At 44.2% G+C, this 16575-nt stretch overlaps 2 protein-coding genes across 2 annotated transcripts; both read right to left on the bottom strand.

Annotated features, from left to right (window-relative positions):
* Positions 1-1915: 1915 nt before the first annotated feature.
* Positions 1916-10304, bottom strand: LOC115441709 (pancreatic triacylglycerol lipase). The gene is made up of 6 exons (XM_030166602.2): positions 10196-10304; positions 8936-8987; positions 7995-8140; positions 2870-3112; positions 2378-2726; positions 1916-2018 (listed from the first exon to the last, which is right to left on the bottom strand). The coding sequence occupies exons 1-6, from the start codon at positions 10242-10244 to the stop codon at positions 1961-1963; spliced, it is 897 nt and encodes a 298-aa protein (XP_030022462.2). The 5' UTR covers positions 10245-10304; the 3' UTR covers positions 1916-1960.
* Positions 10305-12534: 2230 nt separating this feature from the next.
* Positions 12535-15750, bottom strand: LOC115441710 (pancreatic triacylglycerol lipase). The gene is made up of 6 exons (XM_030166603.2): positions 15644-15750; positions 15056-15107; positions 14467-14612; positions 13887-14129; positions 13356-13704; positions 12535-12955 (listed from the first exon to the last, which is right to left on the bottom strand). Exons 1-6 carry the CDS (start codon positions 15690-15692, stop codon positions 12898-12900), a joined length of 897 nt encoding a protein of 298 aa, XP_030022463.2. The 5' UTR covers positions 15693-15750; the 3' UTR covers positions 12535-12897.
* Positions 15751-16575: the final 825 nt, after the last annotated feature.

The raw sequence follows: 16575 nt of genomic DNA on the forward strand, positions 1-16575 counted from the left end.
AACAAAACTGCAATCGAAATTACAACTATTGTTGACCTTGGAGCAAATAAACCAAGTCTTAATATTTTTAATACTCCTAAACATTATTTAATCATTAACATTGTATGAAAAACGTTTTCTTTTTTGGGTATATGGAACGTTGCGATTAAATGATGTCGTATTGAACGAATGTTGTTTGTATTTATCTGTGGTTTATATATAGGCCATGGTTCAAATCGCAGTACTAAGAAGTCTACGGTTTTTATGAGTTTTGTAATACAGATAAATTTAAACCATGGTTTTCCAGATAAGCCTGGTTTTGTTAGTACAGGTTTAAGCTAAGGTTTATTTCGCTTTTTGTAATAAGCCGGAAGGTGTTTAAACCCGCAAAAGTGGCCCATGTGTGTTGCGTTGCGAGATCAGCCTGTGTCTATTTGGTTCCAACAGACCGGCATAACTGTGTCGACTACCGTCTCTATCTCTTCTCAGTCGTCATTTTATAGAGCCCCACTGCGAGTACCATCAGGCGCAGTGGCGTCACATTGCAGTGCATGCATAAAATTGCAAATTTTAACAATTCAACTTTAAAATATATTTTCAATTAACTACTTCTTTTGTTTCTTCGGAATACATTTTCATATCTCAACCATTCAAATATATTTCCCATCCATATATAATATATAATAATATCAGCCCTGTATTATATATTATATATTTCTCGGCACGGGCCTCCTCAACTATTGAGAAGGTTTGGGCCTTAGTCCATCACGCTGGCCTAGTGCGGGTTGCTAGACTTCACATATCTTCATAATTTTTATGGAAAACATCTCAGGTATGGAGGTTTCCTACTGATGTTTTCCTTCAGCGTTAAAGCAAGCGATAATTCACAAATAATACACACAACGTTTTTAGAAAATTCTTATCAATAATTTGACTTTTTAGAAATATTTCATTTTTATTTTGTATATGTAAGGGCAAACCTCAATCAATACAGCATCTACACTTTTAGATTAGAAGAGACGCAATTATATTTTTTTTGGTGACACTAAGACAGTGCAGTCACAATTATTGGAATTAGATGAAGCTATTGCAAACATTGGTACAAAAAAATTTTGTAAATCATTTTGCTCCAACAAAATGTACAGGCGTTGAAATATTTTCAACGCCTGTACATTTTGCAAGTTGGAAGCCCCACTGCTGGTTAATTAGACCAGTTTTTAAGAAAGATTTTTAGGTAAAAACATTTTATTTATTGCTCAATTCAAATACTAGCCCCAGTTTAACAGAGTATATAGTAGAAATTATAACAGAGAGAAGGTAACACAAGATATCTCAGTATTTATAGGCATTCTTCATATGATAAACAGGGTCAGAAATTTGATTAACTTACCCTTTTTGTCAAATTGTAAAAATCAAAACTAAATTAAGAATTACTGTTTTTATTTTAGAATTATCTACTGCTTTTATTGTTGATTTCATTTTGTTTGTTTTTTGCATTGTCGGTTACTCATGTGTTTTTAACACTCTCATTATAGGTACTCCAAGATTCCCTAGTTTGAGGACCTCTCACAATATTGAAGTGTTATGCCAATTATTGTTTAATTAATTGTTAATGTTATGATCTCCTTGTTTTTTGATGCAATGAAGTTTCTTGTTATTATTATTATAACTAAGCAATAGAATTGGATCCCGCAAAACAAGGTTATCTTCGGTCTGACGTATTGCATGGGCGGCTCATCGCTGGGTCGTAAGACAGGGAAACCCAACATAACCGTCCAATTGCCAATTGAAGGCAGTGTGTCCAAATCATTTTCTCCGCGAAAACAAATAACAAACTAGATCGTTGGTTGTAAGGTGTAAAGGCTCATGCAAAATAGTTTCTCCAATATATTTGACTTTATATTGGATTAGGATAAAGGAAGAAAATTATTACACCTTAACTATAAATGTATTTTTAATTTATTGTATACAAGTAATTTGTTTATCCTCTAGCGAAGGGGGGATTGAAGTTGGTGAGGAACACGTAGATGCCGCTTTCACTAAAACAAAAGAAATAGTTTATTTATAAACTGCGAAAAAAAAACTGTGGACATCAAACTGTGATTAGCAACTTTGCTATTATGTTTTATGGATCCACAAAATATATCTCCTATTCTATTTATTATTTTATATTTAAGTTCTTCAACAGATTCCTGTCTCTCTAATCATTGCTATAATAAGAGAAATTTACTATTTTCAATATAATGACAATTATCGCATGCTGCCTAAGTACTTAGGTAATATGTTGACACATTTGTCGATCTATTTTTCAGTTCAACTTTTTAACGTAAGTAGAAAGAAAGCATGCAAAAATCAATAAACATATTGAGTGTCGTAGGATAGGGGCTGATATACTTACAATAATTTAGGCTCGGATCCTCCGAATATAGCATCTCTGTCACCCGAGCAAGCCAAGACAATAGCCTGCTCGTAGCTTTCGCAAGCTGTGCCGACGAAGGCATTTCCGTTGTTTATTTCACTAGTCAGAGATTCGGCGTAGAAAGCATAGGCGTAAGTATGAGAGCATGATATGTCGGAGCCACAGCCCATTTGTTCGCTGCCGCCATTAGGGTAGAAATCAAGGTCACCAAGAGGATAGTCGTAGCCGAGATTGCCGCCGGTAGTGTGCAGGACTTCCACAACACTAGCGTCGTCGGGGTTGAGTTTATCAGGGTGGTGACTCCATCCGTGCAGCGATGGGTCGAGAGCTAGAAACAACATTACACGCGTAAGTTTATTTACATAATTTTGAGACCACACATGATAACATGCTCAGCACAATGTTTTAGAAATCCAAGAACAGCAAAATAAGTTAGAAGTAATTAAAGCACTTATATTTGGAAATAATAACCTATGATGTGAGGCACCTCTCCTTCAATGTGTCTAGCAGCGATACCAGCGATGTGGCCTCCGAGACCGACGCCGACGATACGAACCCTGTCGGCGTCATAACCGAATTGTCTGATAATAATGTTTACGAATTCTGCGATTCTTCTTCCACACTGGGGCGCGTTAGCGAGGCCCTCTGTGTAGATGCCGGAGCGTGGGCTCCAGTCTACGGCGATGAGGTTCACGTCTTCAACTGAGAGGTGGGCTGCAATAGGAAATTATAAACAAATGTTACATTCACATAGCTTAATGCATCCATCTATTCCTCCAATAAAAATCAATCAAGAAGCATAAGTTCGTCGATATTATATTTGTTTTGAATTCCATTTACCTACCACGAGCAGTATTGCCAGTTTGCGGTACCAGGGAAAACAAAATAAACATAGATCGGCATATTGCTTTACATTCAACACCATCCACGAACCACGACTTTTTCTCTAGTTAGGGGTAGCTTAGGAAGCGTAGGGTAGGTGGCGGTAGGGATTGTGCCCCAGCTTCGTCTTCCGAAGAAGGCTGCCGTCACCCTGACGGTAGCACCGGAGGCGGTAGAACGGGGCACGACCTACGCCCAGGCCCTGCAGGCGGTCAGGGGCAAAGTCGACCTGGCCAGCCTTGGCATCGGGGTCGGCATGAAGGCGCGACGGGTGGCCACCGGTGCCTACCTTTTCGAGGTGCCCGGACCTGAGTCCGAGGCGAAAGCCGACTCCCTCGTCATCAAAATGAGGGAGGCGCTCTGTGGGTTGGAAGACGTTCGCGTCTCCCGGCCCGTCATGACAGCAGAGCTGCGCATCTCAGGGCTTGACGAGTCCGTCACCCCTGACGATGTCGCAACGGCTATCGCCAAAATCGGAGAGTGTTCGATCGAGGACCTGAAGGTGGGCCAGGTCAAGATCGAGCACTCGGGTCTGGGCGCCGCGTGGGCCCAGTGCCCGGCAAAGGTGGCGGATAAGGTCGCCAGGGCAGGACGCGTCCTGGTAGGCTTCGTGTCCGCCGGGGTCCGGCTCCTTGAGCCGAGGCCCCAAAGGTGTTACAGATGCCTTTGCCGGGGGGCACGTAGGTGCTAAATGCACCGCAGGGGTGGACCGCAGCGGGATCTGCTACCGTTGCGGTCTTGAGGGCCACAAGGCCAAGGGTTGCTCCGCGGAGCCGCATTGCGCAGTGTGCGCAGCTGCCGGCAAACCCGCGGGGCACAGGGTGGGCGGCAAGGATTGCGTCGCCTCTTCGACCCCCTCCCGCAACCGTCGCGGAGGAGGTGCTGAAGTTGTGACGCGTCCGCAACCGTCCCACCAGTGGAGATGGAGATCGCCCATTAAATCATGGCACAAAAACATTTCCTCCAGGCGAACATCAATCACTGCGCCAGAGCGCAGGACTTGCTTGTTCAGAGCCTGGCGCAGTGGTCAATCCACGTGGCTGTAGTCAGCGAGCCGTATTTCGTTCCCCCCCGGGATGACTGGGCAGGGGACTCCGACGGCTCGGTGGCTGTCATCACCCGGGGTGCCGCCGGCTCCCCGCCCTTCGAAAAAGTAGCGAAGGGTACCGGATGTGTGGCGGTTCTGTTGGGGGGGGTGTGGGTAGTGGGAGCCTACTTCTCCCCCAACAGATCCCTAGCCGAATTTGAGAGTTTTCTCATTCGGCTGGGAACCCTGGTGGTGCAAAGCAGCCAGCCCCGCCCTGTGCTTGTCGCCGGCGACTTCAATGCCAAATCCTTGGCCTGGGGTTCGTCGGTGACGGACGCGCGGGTAGGGCCCTGGAGGAATGGGCGATCTCCTCAGGACTGGTCGTCCTAAATCGGGGGTCGGAGGACACGTGCGTGCGGCACAACGGGGGTTCGGTGGTGGACATCACGTTCGCCACCCCGGACCTAGCCCGCCGTGTCCAGGGCTGGAGAGTCCTGGTGGAGGAGGAGACGCTGTCCGATCACCGGTACATACGGTTCAGTGTCTCCACTCCCCGGACCAACCAGCCCAGCAACAGTGGAAGTTTGACCTCCCGACGATGGGGCGGCCAGCGTTGGGCCGTTACGCGGCTCAACCGGGAGGCCGTGAAGGAAGCCGCTCTTGTTCAGGCGTGGTTCCCTGTACCGGCAGGGCCGGTGCGGGTCGAAGAGGAGGCGGAGTGGTTCGGGGGCAATGTCGCAAATCTGCGACGCGGCCATGCCCAGGGCCCGATGCCTCCCTCCGAAGCGACAGGTGTACTGGTGGTCGGCGGAGCTCACCCAGTTACGCGCGTCCTGCATGGCTGCGCGCCGTCGACTCGCCAGACACCGCCGCCGTCATTCCCGTCCGCCCGGCGATGATGAACAGGAGCGGCTGCTTCACGGCCTACACAAGACGGCCAAGAGAGCGCTGCGGGTGGCCATTGCGCAAGCAAAGGCCGCGGCACGTGAGGAGTCTCGGAGAACTCTCGACAGCGACCCGTGGGGACGCCCGTACCGCATGGCGTTGAGCAAGCTCCGCCCGTGGGCGCCCCGCTGACGCAGAGTCTCCGAGCCGATCTGGTGACGGACGTTGTCGCGGCGTTATTTCCGGCCACCCAGGAGGCCATTCCTCCACCGATGGCGCCACGTCCATCGGCGCCATCGTTGTCGATTCCGGCAGAGGATATCCCGGAGGTTTCGCCTGGAGAGCTCCAGGTGGCAGTGTCTCGGTTGCGGAGCAAAAACTCGGCTCCGGGGCTCGACGGTGTACCCGGACGTGTCTGGGTCCTCGCTGTCGAGTCACTGGGTACGAGGCTCCGTAGCCTTTTCTCCGCGTGCTTTGAGCAGGGCACTTTCCGTCGCGGTGGAAGACGGGGAAGCTTGTCCTGCTCAAGAAAGAAGGGAGACCCGCAGAGTCGCCATCGGCCTACCGACCGATCGTGTTGCTCGACGAGGTGTGCAAACTGTTCGAGCGTGTGGTACACGCTCGCCTCGTCGGGCATCTCGAACGGATCGGCCCGGATCTGGCCGCTTGCCAGTACGGGTTTAGGCGCGGCCGATCCACGATTCACGCGATTCTGCGGGTGAAAGCACTGGCGGAGGATGCAGTCGCTCGGGGCAGGGTCGTGCTGGCGGTGTCCTTAGACATCGCCAACGCGTTTAACACCATGCCCTGGGCCTGCATCAACGAGGCACTGCGGTATCACGAGGTGCCACCTTATCTCCGGCGTCTGGTGCGCTCGTACTTGTCAGACAGGTACGTGGTGTATCCGGGCGCTGACGGGTGGCACCGTAGAGCGATGTCGTGCGGTGTCCCGCAGGGCTCGGTCCTCGGGCCGCTCCTGTGGAACATCGGCTACGACTGGGTGCTCCGTGGTACCAACCTTCGAGGCGTCGCCGTCGTCTGCTATGCGGACGACACGCTCGTGACGGCGACGGCCAGGACCTTTCAGAGGGCGTCCCTGCTCGCCTCATTCGGTACCGAATTGGTGGTGCGCAGGATTCGGCGACTGGGTCTCGCGGTGGCTCTCCACAAGACCGAGGCCCTTGCCTTCCATGGGCCTCGGAGTAGGCCGCCCATCGAGGCCTACATCTCTGTGGAGGGCGTGCGGATACCCGTCGGCTCAAAGATGAAGTATCTCGGTCTTCATCTGGACAGCCGATGGGACTTCCGCGCGCACTTTGAGGCTTCTCTCGCCGAAGTTGGTACGGACGGCCGGTGCTCTCGGCCGTCTGCTACCAAACGTCGAAGGTCCTGGCAATCCCTGCCGGAATCTGTACGCTGGAGTCGTGCGGTCTATGGCCCTATACGGTTCTCCCGTATGGGCCAATTCCCTGAACGACCGCTGCGTCAGGCTGCTGCGAAGACCGCAGCGCATGGTGGCGCAGCGTATCGTCAGGGGCTACCGCACGATCTCACACGAAGCGGCTTGCGTATTGGCGGGCACTCTGCCCTGGGATCTCGACGCGCGGGCTCTCTCTTCTGTCTTCTGGTGGCGGGAAGAGAGCTTGCGCCGAGGACAGAGGCTAGCCCCCAAGAGGTCGAGACCACTCTGGTCTCCCTCCGCAACGCCGCTGTGGAGGAATGGCAGCTCAGGCTGGAGAGCCCGAGTGCGGGCTTGAGGACCGTCGCGGCAGTGCGACCCGTCCTTCGACAGTGGTTGGACAGGCGCCACGGTGCGCCGACATTCCGGCTGACGCAGGTGCTCACCGGGCACGGGTGCTTCGGTGCATACCTGTGTCGCATAGCCGGGAAGGAGGAGTCCGCCGCGTGCCACCACTGTGGCAACTGCCGCGAGGACACGGCCCAACACACTCTCGAGGAGTGCCCAGCCTGGACGGAAGAGCGCAGCGCTCTCTTGGCCGTCATCGGAAGCGACCTCTCGTTGCCGACCGTGGTCGCCGCCATGGTCCGCAGTCGGAGGTCGTGGCGAGCTATGGCCTCCTTCTGCGAGCGTGCCATGTCGCAGAAGGAGGCCGCGGAGCGGATAGGGAGCAGACCGATCCCGCCCGCCGCCGCCATAGGAGGAGAAGGAGGCGTCGGGGCGACGGTGTCTAACCCGTCGCCCTGCGCCTCGTGGGCAACCGGGGCCGCCGCTCCTACCATCCATTAAGGCGGCCCACGGGGTGGGCGACAGCGTGAAGGGCTAGGCCTCACGTTGTCGCCGTCGCCACAGCGACGCTCGGCGTGCGGGGGGAACGGACCTTTCCCCGCCGAGTCGGGCCGCGAAAGCGGCACTGCGCAGGGGCGGTTCCGGCGCAATCCATGCGTTCTGCTCAGGTTTTCCCGGAGCCGTCCCTAATGCGCCGATGATGGCCCACGCGGGGTTTTTTAGTCGGTATTCCGGTGCGCTAAGTCTGGTAGGGACCCACCCAGCGACCGCCCATTACATCTCGGGCGACTCCTAGCATCGCTGGGTGGAAGGCGCCGGTGAGTCCGACACTCCCCGCCTCCTCGGAGGTGGGGGTCCGTAAATGGATTTTCCCGCGACACAAAAAGTGTGGCGGTAGGGATAACAGGTTTTTCCTCACGAAAAAAAATAATGATGACGTTACATACTCACGTTGTTAAGTCTCATAAATAGTCAGCGGGTGAGGTGACATTTTTAAGCAGAAAAGTCATTACTTTATTCACCCTAATATTTTTATTTATTTATTACTCTCTTACCGGGAACTACGAAGGCGTTGAAGTTGCCAGTAACAGATTCTCCATTGCTGTGGATGGTGATGACAGTTGGTCGAGTTACAGAGAATGCAGATGCCATTATGGAGCTCACTGACGAGAGCAGCGGTTGGCTCACCTGGGGATTCTCCCTGAAAACAGTTAAAAACCACAATTAAGTCTCAGTTGAAAATATTTAAATTCACACTCACACACACACAAGCGTGCGCGCAAACATACATACCACACACATACACGCACGTACGCACATATTATACATACTCACTCACAGGCACACGCACGCGGCTCGGACTAGTGCACAAATTTACATATTCTATACATGGCACCATGTTGGTGAGACTATCGAAATATCGGATGCAATTTTAATCCGGGGTTACCAAAGTGTAACGTTTCGAATCAGAAAATTCATACAACTGATTGATTCTTTCCTAACCGAATTTTAGCTACAGTGGCCAACCTCAACGTTGATCAACCAGTTACACAGGAGATATTATAGTGCACAAGTGTGTGTGCAATACACAGATGCACTTACTGTTCTTTCACTATCATAGTCCGGTGAGACGGCAATCCGACATGACCGGAGAGACATCATGCGCAGGACCAACGGCTTTACATGCTTTCCGAGGCACAGGGCTATCACACCGGGGACCGCCAACTTCCTAACTCTAAGCTGCGACTGAGTAGTTTTAAAATCGAAAAACCCAGTTATCACTATTTTGGCCCGACCCGGGATTTGAACCCAGGAACTCAGCAGCGGCGGTGACATAGCTATTGATTGGCGTGCGTGGAACTCAACTTTAGGAGCACGCCTATTTCATTATCTAAATACGCAGCTCCTTCAATGATGTCCTGATGCATTGATTAGCAAGAAATCTGGAACAAATCTTTAGTAGAGTGTGAACTATATACAGTTCGTGATCACTCACCTTGTGAAGAGATGGAAGACGACATCTCTATCACCTAAGTTAAAACCGGAGGCTGAAATAAGAACGTAATAAAATTATTATATCTTTGTCCAAGTATTATTAATTGATTTTCCTAAAATAATCGAGGAATTTGAGCGTATAAGGAAGTTATCGCATGTTAATTTTTTAAGTCTCAGTTTTATCTGATACGGCGTTATTTTTCCATATTGGCCTTGAGATATTTTTACCACAGGATAGTCAAATATATGTGGGAGTGTATATATATGTGGTTAAAGCACTGTTATTATTAATTCAAGTTCTTTTACATAACATGTATTTATTCTCATTATCATATTTATCCGCTTCATCTTAGGTTTAAATAATATAGTACTTAATAATAGGCGCTTGCACAATAGAAAGACCTTCAAACTTCCACGCTAAAAAACAAATCTTGGGCAATGCCTAATGGTCTTTGCCTTGGACTCGCGCACCGAGGGTTTCGTATGAACTTCGTATATAGATAAGTGCATTACTAAAAGACAAGGGATATTGAAGAACAAACTTCTCATTGCCATTTGATCATCATCTTGGCAAGGATAATGCATTAACCACAAATAATAAGTTGGTAATAGTAAATTCATTTTTTTTTGTTGTTAGTAAAGTACATATTTATGTTTTAAGAATTTGTTTTAAATGTGCTGCAAGGCATTCCTTCTTGCCATTTTATGATATTAGATCAACGAAAAGTATCTACCCTATAAGTTAAATTCCTTTTTGTAATAGCAAAATATGGGAAAACATACTATATAAACGATTATATGTTTAGATCGCGTTGACTTGCAAGTTTAATTTTGGCACAGATGAATAAGACCGTTGGCTCAAGTATTTGACATAAATTGATCGAAAAGACGGACTGTAAGCAAGGTGACCCTATAAGGGTTCCTGTTGAGGTACGGAAGCCAAGTTGATAAAACAATGGAGCGCCACGAACAGAACAGGATCAACACGAACCATCGGAATATAAAGCTGTGTGTGGCACTGTTACTCTATGTCACTGACATCATCGTTACACTGGTTAATGAGTAATGGTTGATGATCCACTAATCAGGAAGTATTTCAGAACAAATTTGCCGACTTCTAATTATCAGTTATGACTTCTGCATTTATTTAATTTATGCGTAGCGCGAATCACTTAAGCAAATATTAGCTTTCTTCACGTATGCAGTTGCAGTGAACTGACTATTGGTAAATATGTATAATCTAGGAATCCTTTTTACATACCTGCGGTTGCAGCGAACACAATAACAGCGCACTTAACCAAGCTGTACATTATGGTAAACAACTAAAGACCGTCAAATTCGAAACACTTTATATTAAATTTGTTTATCAATGATTACATCCTTCGTTTAATCCAGTTTTGATAATTAATATACTTCTATACAAAAATATCAGATTCGTATCGCCCAATGCTTTCGTTGCGATTGTGATATAATTTATTTCATCGTAAAATGCCGTCAGTTATAATTTATTTTTATGATTACAATCTATTCTAAGAGATTATCAATTGGTTTTCTAGATATTCATCAAGATTTTCCGTAAACATATTTTGGCTTGGAAGTGACCTAAATCACAAGGATAAAATATTTAATAATAATAACTGTCCATGGGATGGTGCCAAAGAGCCTCAAATCAATAAACGTATGGCAGTAGTAGATATGACACATATTTGTTCTTTACCTTTATAAAACACCAGCTTTTGCTCGTAGCTTCGCCCGCGCGAAGAAGTTTTCCGGGATCATTATTTTCCCTTACTTGATATGTATCGTTATATTATGAACAAATTACACAAAATCATTATAAATTGTAGCCTATGTGTTATTATGATGTATAACCAAAATTGCTGTGAAGTTTCATTCAAGTTCGTTCAGTAGTTTTTACGTAAAAGAGGAATAAACATACATACATACATCCATACATTCATCCTCACGAACTGTCGCATTTATAATATTAATAGGATTTACCTCATAAATAAATCATAACTCCGAAACATTTTAATAAAATCTAGTAAAAAATCAACAAGGTATAAGTGCCAAGAAACGAGAAAAGAGGTGTAATACGCGCACGTGACGTCATCGGATATAAACATGTGCGAAAGAATGAGATGGAGCAATATCATTACAATGCATCCATTCCTGCACATTGCAATCTTTGAAATTATACTACCTCATTTCATAACCAATTTTAATGCAGTTTTCACTGAAGAGTTTCTTTTTCGCACTATCTGCTGTTATTTGTAGAATAATATACCCTGTCTGTAAGATAAATAATGTTGAAGATCAAGGTAAACGAGATTTTTTAGAAGTTTTAGGTATTTGTGGACAGTAATATAAAGTTAATATAAAATTAAATAAAAATCGTTGAAGTAATTGTGACAGTTTTAATCACGGATTACTCACTTTATTTTAATTGAATTATGTTGAAAATGCTTCTGAGTAATTTTTTTGAAAAAAACAGCACTGGGTGACAAACTTAATTTAATAAATTATAAATAGGTAGAACATATATTTATATAAATGGTGCCCTAGCATCACTGATTCCTTCTTAGCTGAATTTGGGCCATGGCGGCAAATCTCAACGAGATCAAGCAGGTACGTAGGATATATTATAGCGCACAAGTGTGTGCGCAACAAGTGTAGTTTCTGTTCCTTCACTCTCATAGTCCATTGAGACGGTAATCCGTCATGATCGGCGAGAGATCAGGCGCAGGGACCAACGGCTTTACGCTTCCGAGGCGCAGGGGTATCACACCGCCATCTGACTCCGAGCTGCGACTGAGTAATTTTTAATATAGAAAATCCCAGTCGCAATTATTTTTTGAACCCAGAACCTCAGCGCGGTGGTCGTATTTAAACCATGTACAATTGCAACTACGCCACCGAGCCATCAATCATCAATCGAGACCTTAATACCGAAGATAATAAGTATTATAAAAGTTGCGTCACACGGTGTTATATGTAAAGAATTATTAAACTAGTCATAATTCTAAGAGAACTGGACAAGTGCCAATTGGAAGTGCATTGTGTTGTGAAGGTTCCGTATAAATTTGTAGGTAATGTATCGAAGTGCACAAGTTCAAACTTGACAAACTTAACTTTGCCGTTCGATCCCTAGACTCGGTTATTGCACTCATCACAAAATGAAATAAAGTTAGTAATAGTAAATTTAATAAGTAAATTTAAATAGTAAATTTGCTTTTTTTTAAATTAAAGTATATTTATTTCATACGTGCTGTATGATATTGCTTCTTGACAAATTTCATGATTCTGGGTTAACGGAAAATACCCTATAGGTTTTAATACCCTTGTGAAATCGCAACAATAAAACATTACGATTGGCCGTGACCCGAAGGTCCACCACCGAGCGCTTAATACTTCATATTCGATCGATAAATGTATATAAACAGCTATATATATATCAAATATATATCAATGCGATAAAGAGATGATCGTCGACCTCATTTCATATCAATCGCTAAAGACCGTCATAGCAAACAGGTATGACTAATTGAGTAATCGAAATAAAACTAGTTTTCGGATTTTTACCCGACGAAAAAAACGGAGGAGTTTCTCATTAATTTATTGTTTTAACACATTGCCTTATCCTGACCACTTCTTCAAGATTTCGAGAAATTATATTTGCCTACTTATTTTATTAGTATTTTTTATGCGACAGTTTGTGATGTGTGTGAGATGTGTTTGGAGATATGGATCCTTGAAAGTTGGTTAGAAGGAAACGGCCGGAAGGATTCAATCGAAATAGTTTCCGCAACATGATTAAAGACATCGATATATGTGTACTACTTGAAAATATGTGATGGTTCGATTTCATTACATTCGGATAAAGAAAGAAAGTTATTCAATTAAATTAACAAATGTATTTTTAATTTATTGTATGCATGCATGTATGTATAATTCTTAAGTCATTTAACCTCTAGCGAATGGAGGCAAGAAATTCGTCAGGAACACGTAGATGCCGCTCTCACTGAAATAAAGAAAAAAATATATATAAACTAAAGTATAAACCCAAAAATAACACTGTGGGTTAGAAACTTGGATTATCAACTTTGCTATTGTATGAAATGGTTTATTTTACGATTCCCCTAACTGTTGTCTAACAAATCTTAAGTTTTATTTACAAATAATATATCCACTATAAACTACGAGTAAGTAATTATATAACATAAAAAAATAAGCTAATGAAAAAACGAAACCATATTTTAATTCGTATCTGAAATGGTAACCTGCTATAAAGTTGGTAATTTTCACTGTTCACAGTGCTAGTTTTAATACCTTGACTGTTAAACGTTAGCTGTATTATATTAGTAGGAAAGTAAAAACTAGCAGACCTTTAGAATGTATTAGGAAAAGGGCTATATACTTACAACAATTTAGGTTCGGATCCACCGAAGGTAGCGTCTCTGTCACCCGAGCAAGCCAAGACAATAGCCTGCTCGTAGCTCTCGCAGGCTGTGCCGACGAAGGCATTCCCATTGTTTATTTCACTAGTCAGAGATTCGGCGTAGAAAGCATAGGCGTAAGTATGAGAGCATGATATGTCGGAGCCACAGCCCATTTGTTCGCTGCCGCCATTAGGGTAGAAATCAAGGTCACCAAGAGGATAGTCGTAGCCGAGGTTTCCGGCAGTGGTGTGCAGGACTTCCACAACACTAGCGTCGTCGGGGTTGAGTTTATCAGGGTGGTGACTCCATCCGTGCAGCGACGGGTCGAGAGCTAGAAACAACATTACGCCCTTAAGTTTATTTATGTAATTTTGAGACCACACATAAGCAACATGGTTAGCACAAAGTTTTAAAAATACAAGAATAGCAAAGTAAATTAAAATGACATTGTTATCATTTATTCCGTTGAAAACGGCTAAAGCTATTAAAGTACTTATATGTGATAATAATGACCTATGATGTGAGGCACCTCTCCTTCAATGTGTCTAGCAGCGATACCAGCGATGTGGCCTCCGAGACCGACGCCGACGATACGGATCCTGTCGGAGTCGTAGCCGAACTGTCTGATAACAATGTTCATGAAATCCGCGATTATTCTTCCGCACTGAGGTGCGTTAGCGAGGCCCTCTGTGTAGATACCGGAGCGTGGGCTCCAGTCCACGGCGATGAGGTTCACGTCTTGAACTGAGAGGTGGGCTGCAATAAGATTTTATAAACAAACGTTACATTTATATAGCTTAACGCATCCATCTATTCTACCATAAAATGTTTCGTGAAGTACAACTTCGTCGACATTATTATCAATAGCAGTATTGTCAATTTTACCAGAAAAAACAAAAAAAAACATAGATCGTCATATTGTGTATTCCATACACAAGCAATCACGGCTCTATCTCTATTTAAGGGTGGGCAGTGACGTAACACACTCACATTGTTAAGTCCCATATAATAGCGGGAGAGTTGACATTTTGAACAGAAAAGCCCAATATCAATTTATTCATCTTATTATTTTATTAATTTATTACTCTCTTACCGGGAACTACGAAGGCGTTAAAGTTGCCAGACACATTTTCTGCATTGCTGTGGATGGTAATGACAGTCGGTCGATTTAGAGAGAATGCAGATGCCATTATGGAGCTCACTGACGGGAGCAGCGGTTGGCTCACCTGAGGGTTCTCCCTGAAACAGTTAAAAATCTCAATTAAGTCTCAATTGAAACTAATATACAAATTTACATGCACACATAAACGCGCGAGCACACACACAGGTACAGACATGTATGTACACAGTCACAGGCGCACGGGCGCGGCTCTGATTAGTGCTCACATTCTTCGCCATGTAAATATTCCGTAGACGTCATCTTGGTGAGCCTATCGCAATATGGGATGCAAGTTCTTATCCGGATTTACTAAAGTGTACTTTCACATTTCTAATCAGAAAACTCACACAACGGTTGATTAGCGTACATGGGACTCAAACTTAGAACCACGCCAATTTAATTACCTAAATATGTGTGTTGCTAGTTCAATTATGCGCCGATGCACTGATCCGCAAGAAATCGTTTGGGACTACATTTTGGCAAAATGTGACTAGTGAGCTATATACAGTTTATTGGTACTCACTGTGTGAAGAGATGGAAGATGACATCTCTATCACCCAAGTTAAAGCCGGAGGCTGAAATAAGAATGTAACAACACTTTTATGTCTTTCTACAAGTATTATTAATTGATTTTCCTAAAATAATGGAGGAAATAGAGGGAACATATTATGTTTTAATCCCGTTGACTTGCAAGTTTGATTTTGACACAGATTAAAGAAACCGTATTGATCAAAAAGTCTGACTGTTAACAGGGTGACCCTTAAAGGTTCCTTTTGAGGTCGGAAGCTTAGCTGATATCACAATGCAGCGCCACGAACGGAACAGAATCAGCACGAACCTTGAAATACAAAGCTGTACGTGGCACTGTTGCTTTTGTCTCTAACATTGTAGTTACACTGGTCATTGAGTAATGGTTGATAATCCACTAATCAAAAGGTATTTCAGAACAAGTTTGTTGAGTTCTAATTATCAGTTATAACTTCTGAATTTACCTTATTTATGCGTATAGCGAGTCACTTAAGCAAATATTTGTTCTCGTCACGTATGCATTTGCAGAATATCCAGTAACTAATAATCGATAAATATGTATAATCTAGGAATTTTTACATACCTGCGGTTGCAGCCAACACAACAAAAGTGCACTTGACCAAGCTGTACATTATGATAAACAAGTAAAGACCGTCAAATTCGAAACATTTTATATTAAATTTGTTTATCAATAATAACATCCTTCGGTTAATCCAGTTTTGATAATTGTTACACTTTCATACAAAAATATCAGATTCCTATTGCGATTGTGATATCCATTATTTCATCGTAAAAATGCTATCGTTTATCCATTGGTTTTTCATATCAAAATTTCTCGTAAACATCATTTTGGTATGGAAGTGATCACACGGATAAGATATTTAATAATAATAACACGAGGTTACTGAGATATGAGATGTGGACTCTTGTCCTAATTGTCGTTTCTGTCAATGGGTTGATATCAAAGAGCCTCGATCAACACCTCCAAAATTTCCCATGGCCGTTGGGTCAAACGCCAGATGCAGTAGACAGTATTGCTGGACACGGCACGCATTGTGAGGCGATTCATTACTTTGAATCCTTGAATTTTGATAATAGGGGATGTGCCAAGGAATGAAAAATGTGGCGCAATACGCGAACATGACGTCATCGGGATTAACGATATGCGCAAAACAGAGATGGGGCGATATCTCCGCAACGCACCCATTTCTGCAGATTGCAATATTTGAAATAGGAATTATTACCTCATTTAATAACCAATTTTAATACAGTTTTTGTAGAAGGGCTTCGTTTTCGTACTTTTTTATACATTGCATTACATACGGCAGTTTTTTTTTGAAGAATCTTTAGACAGTAGATAGTCATTCTATGTGTGAGGGTCTTAACTCGTTTGTCATCTTCACTGTTGTAGTTAGTATGCATTACCTATATTACCATATCTTACTGTGTTTTAGTTACTCTTCCTTATTTATTAACAAAACCCCATCATATTTGCTATACTTTGAAGTCTCAGAC

This window comes from Manduca sexta, chromosome 25 (assembly GCF_014839805.1).
Source record: "Manduca sexta isolate Smith_Timp_Sample1 chromosome 25, JHU_Msex_v1.0, whole genome shotgun sequence".
NCBI classification, from domain to species: domain Eukaryota; kingdom Metazoa; phylum Arthropoda; class Insecta; order Lepidoptera; family Sphingidae; genus Manduca; species Manduca sexta.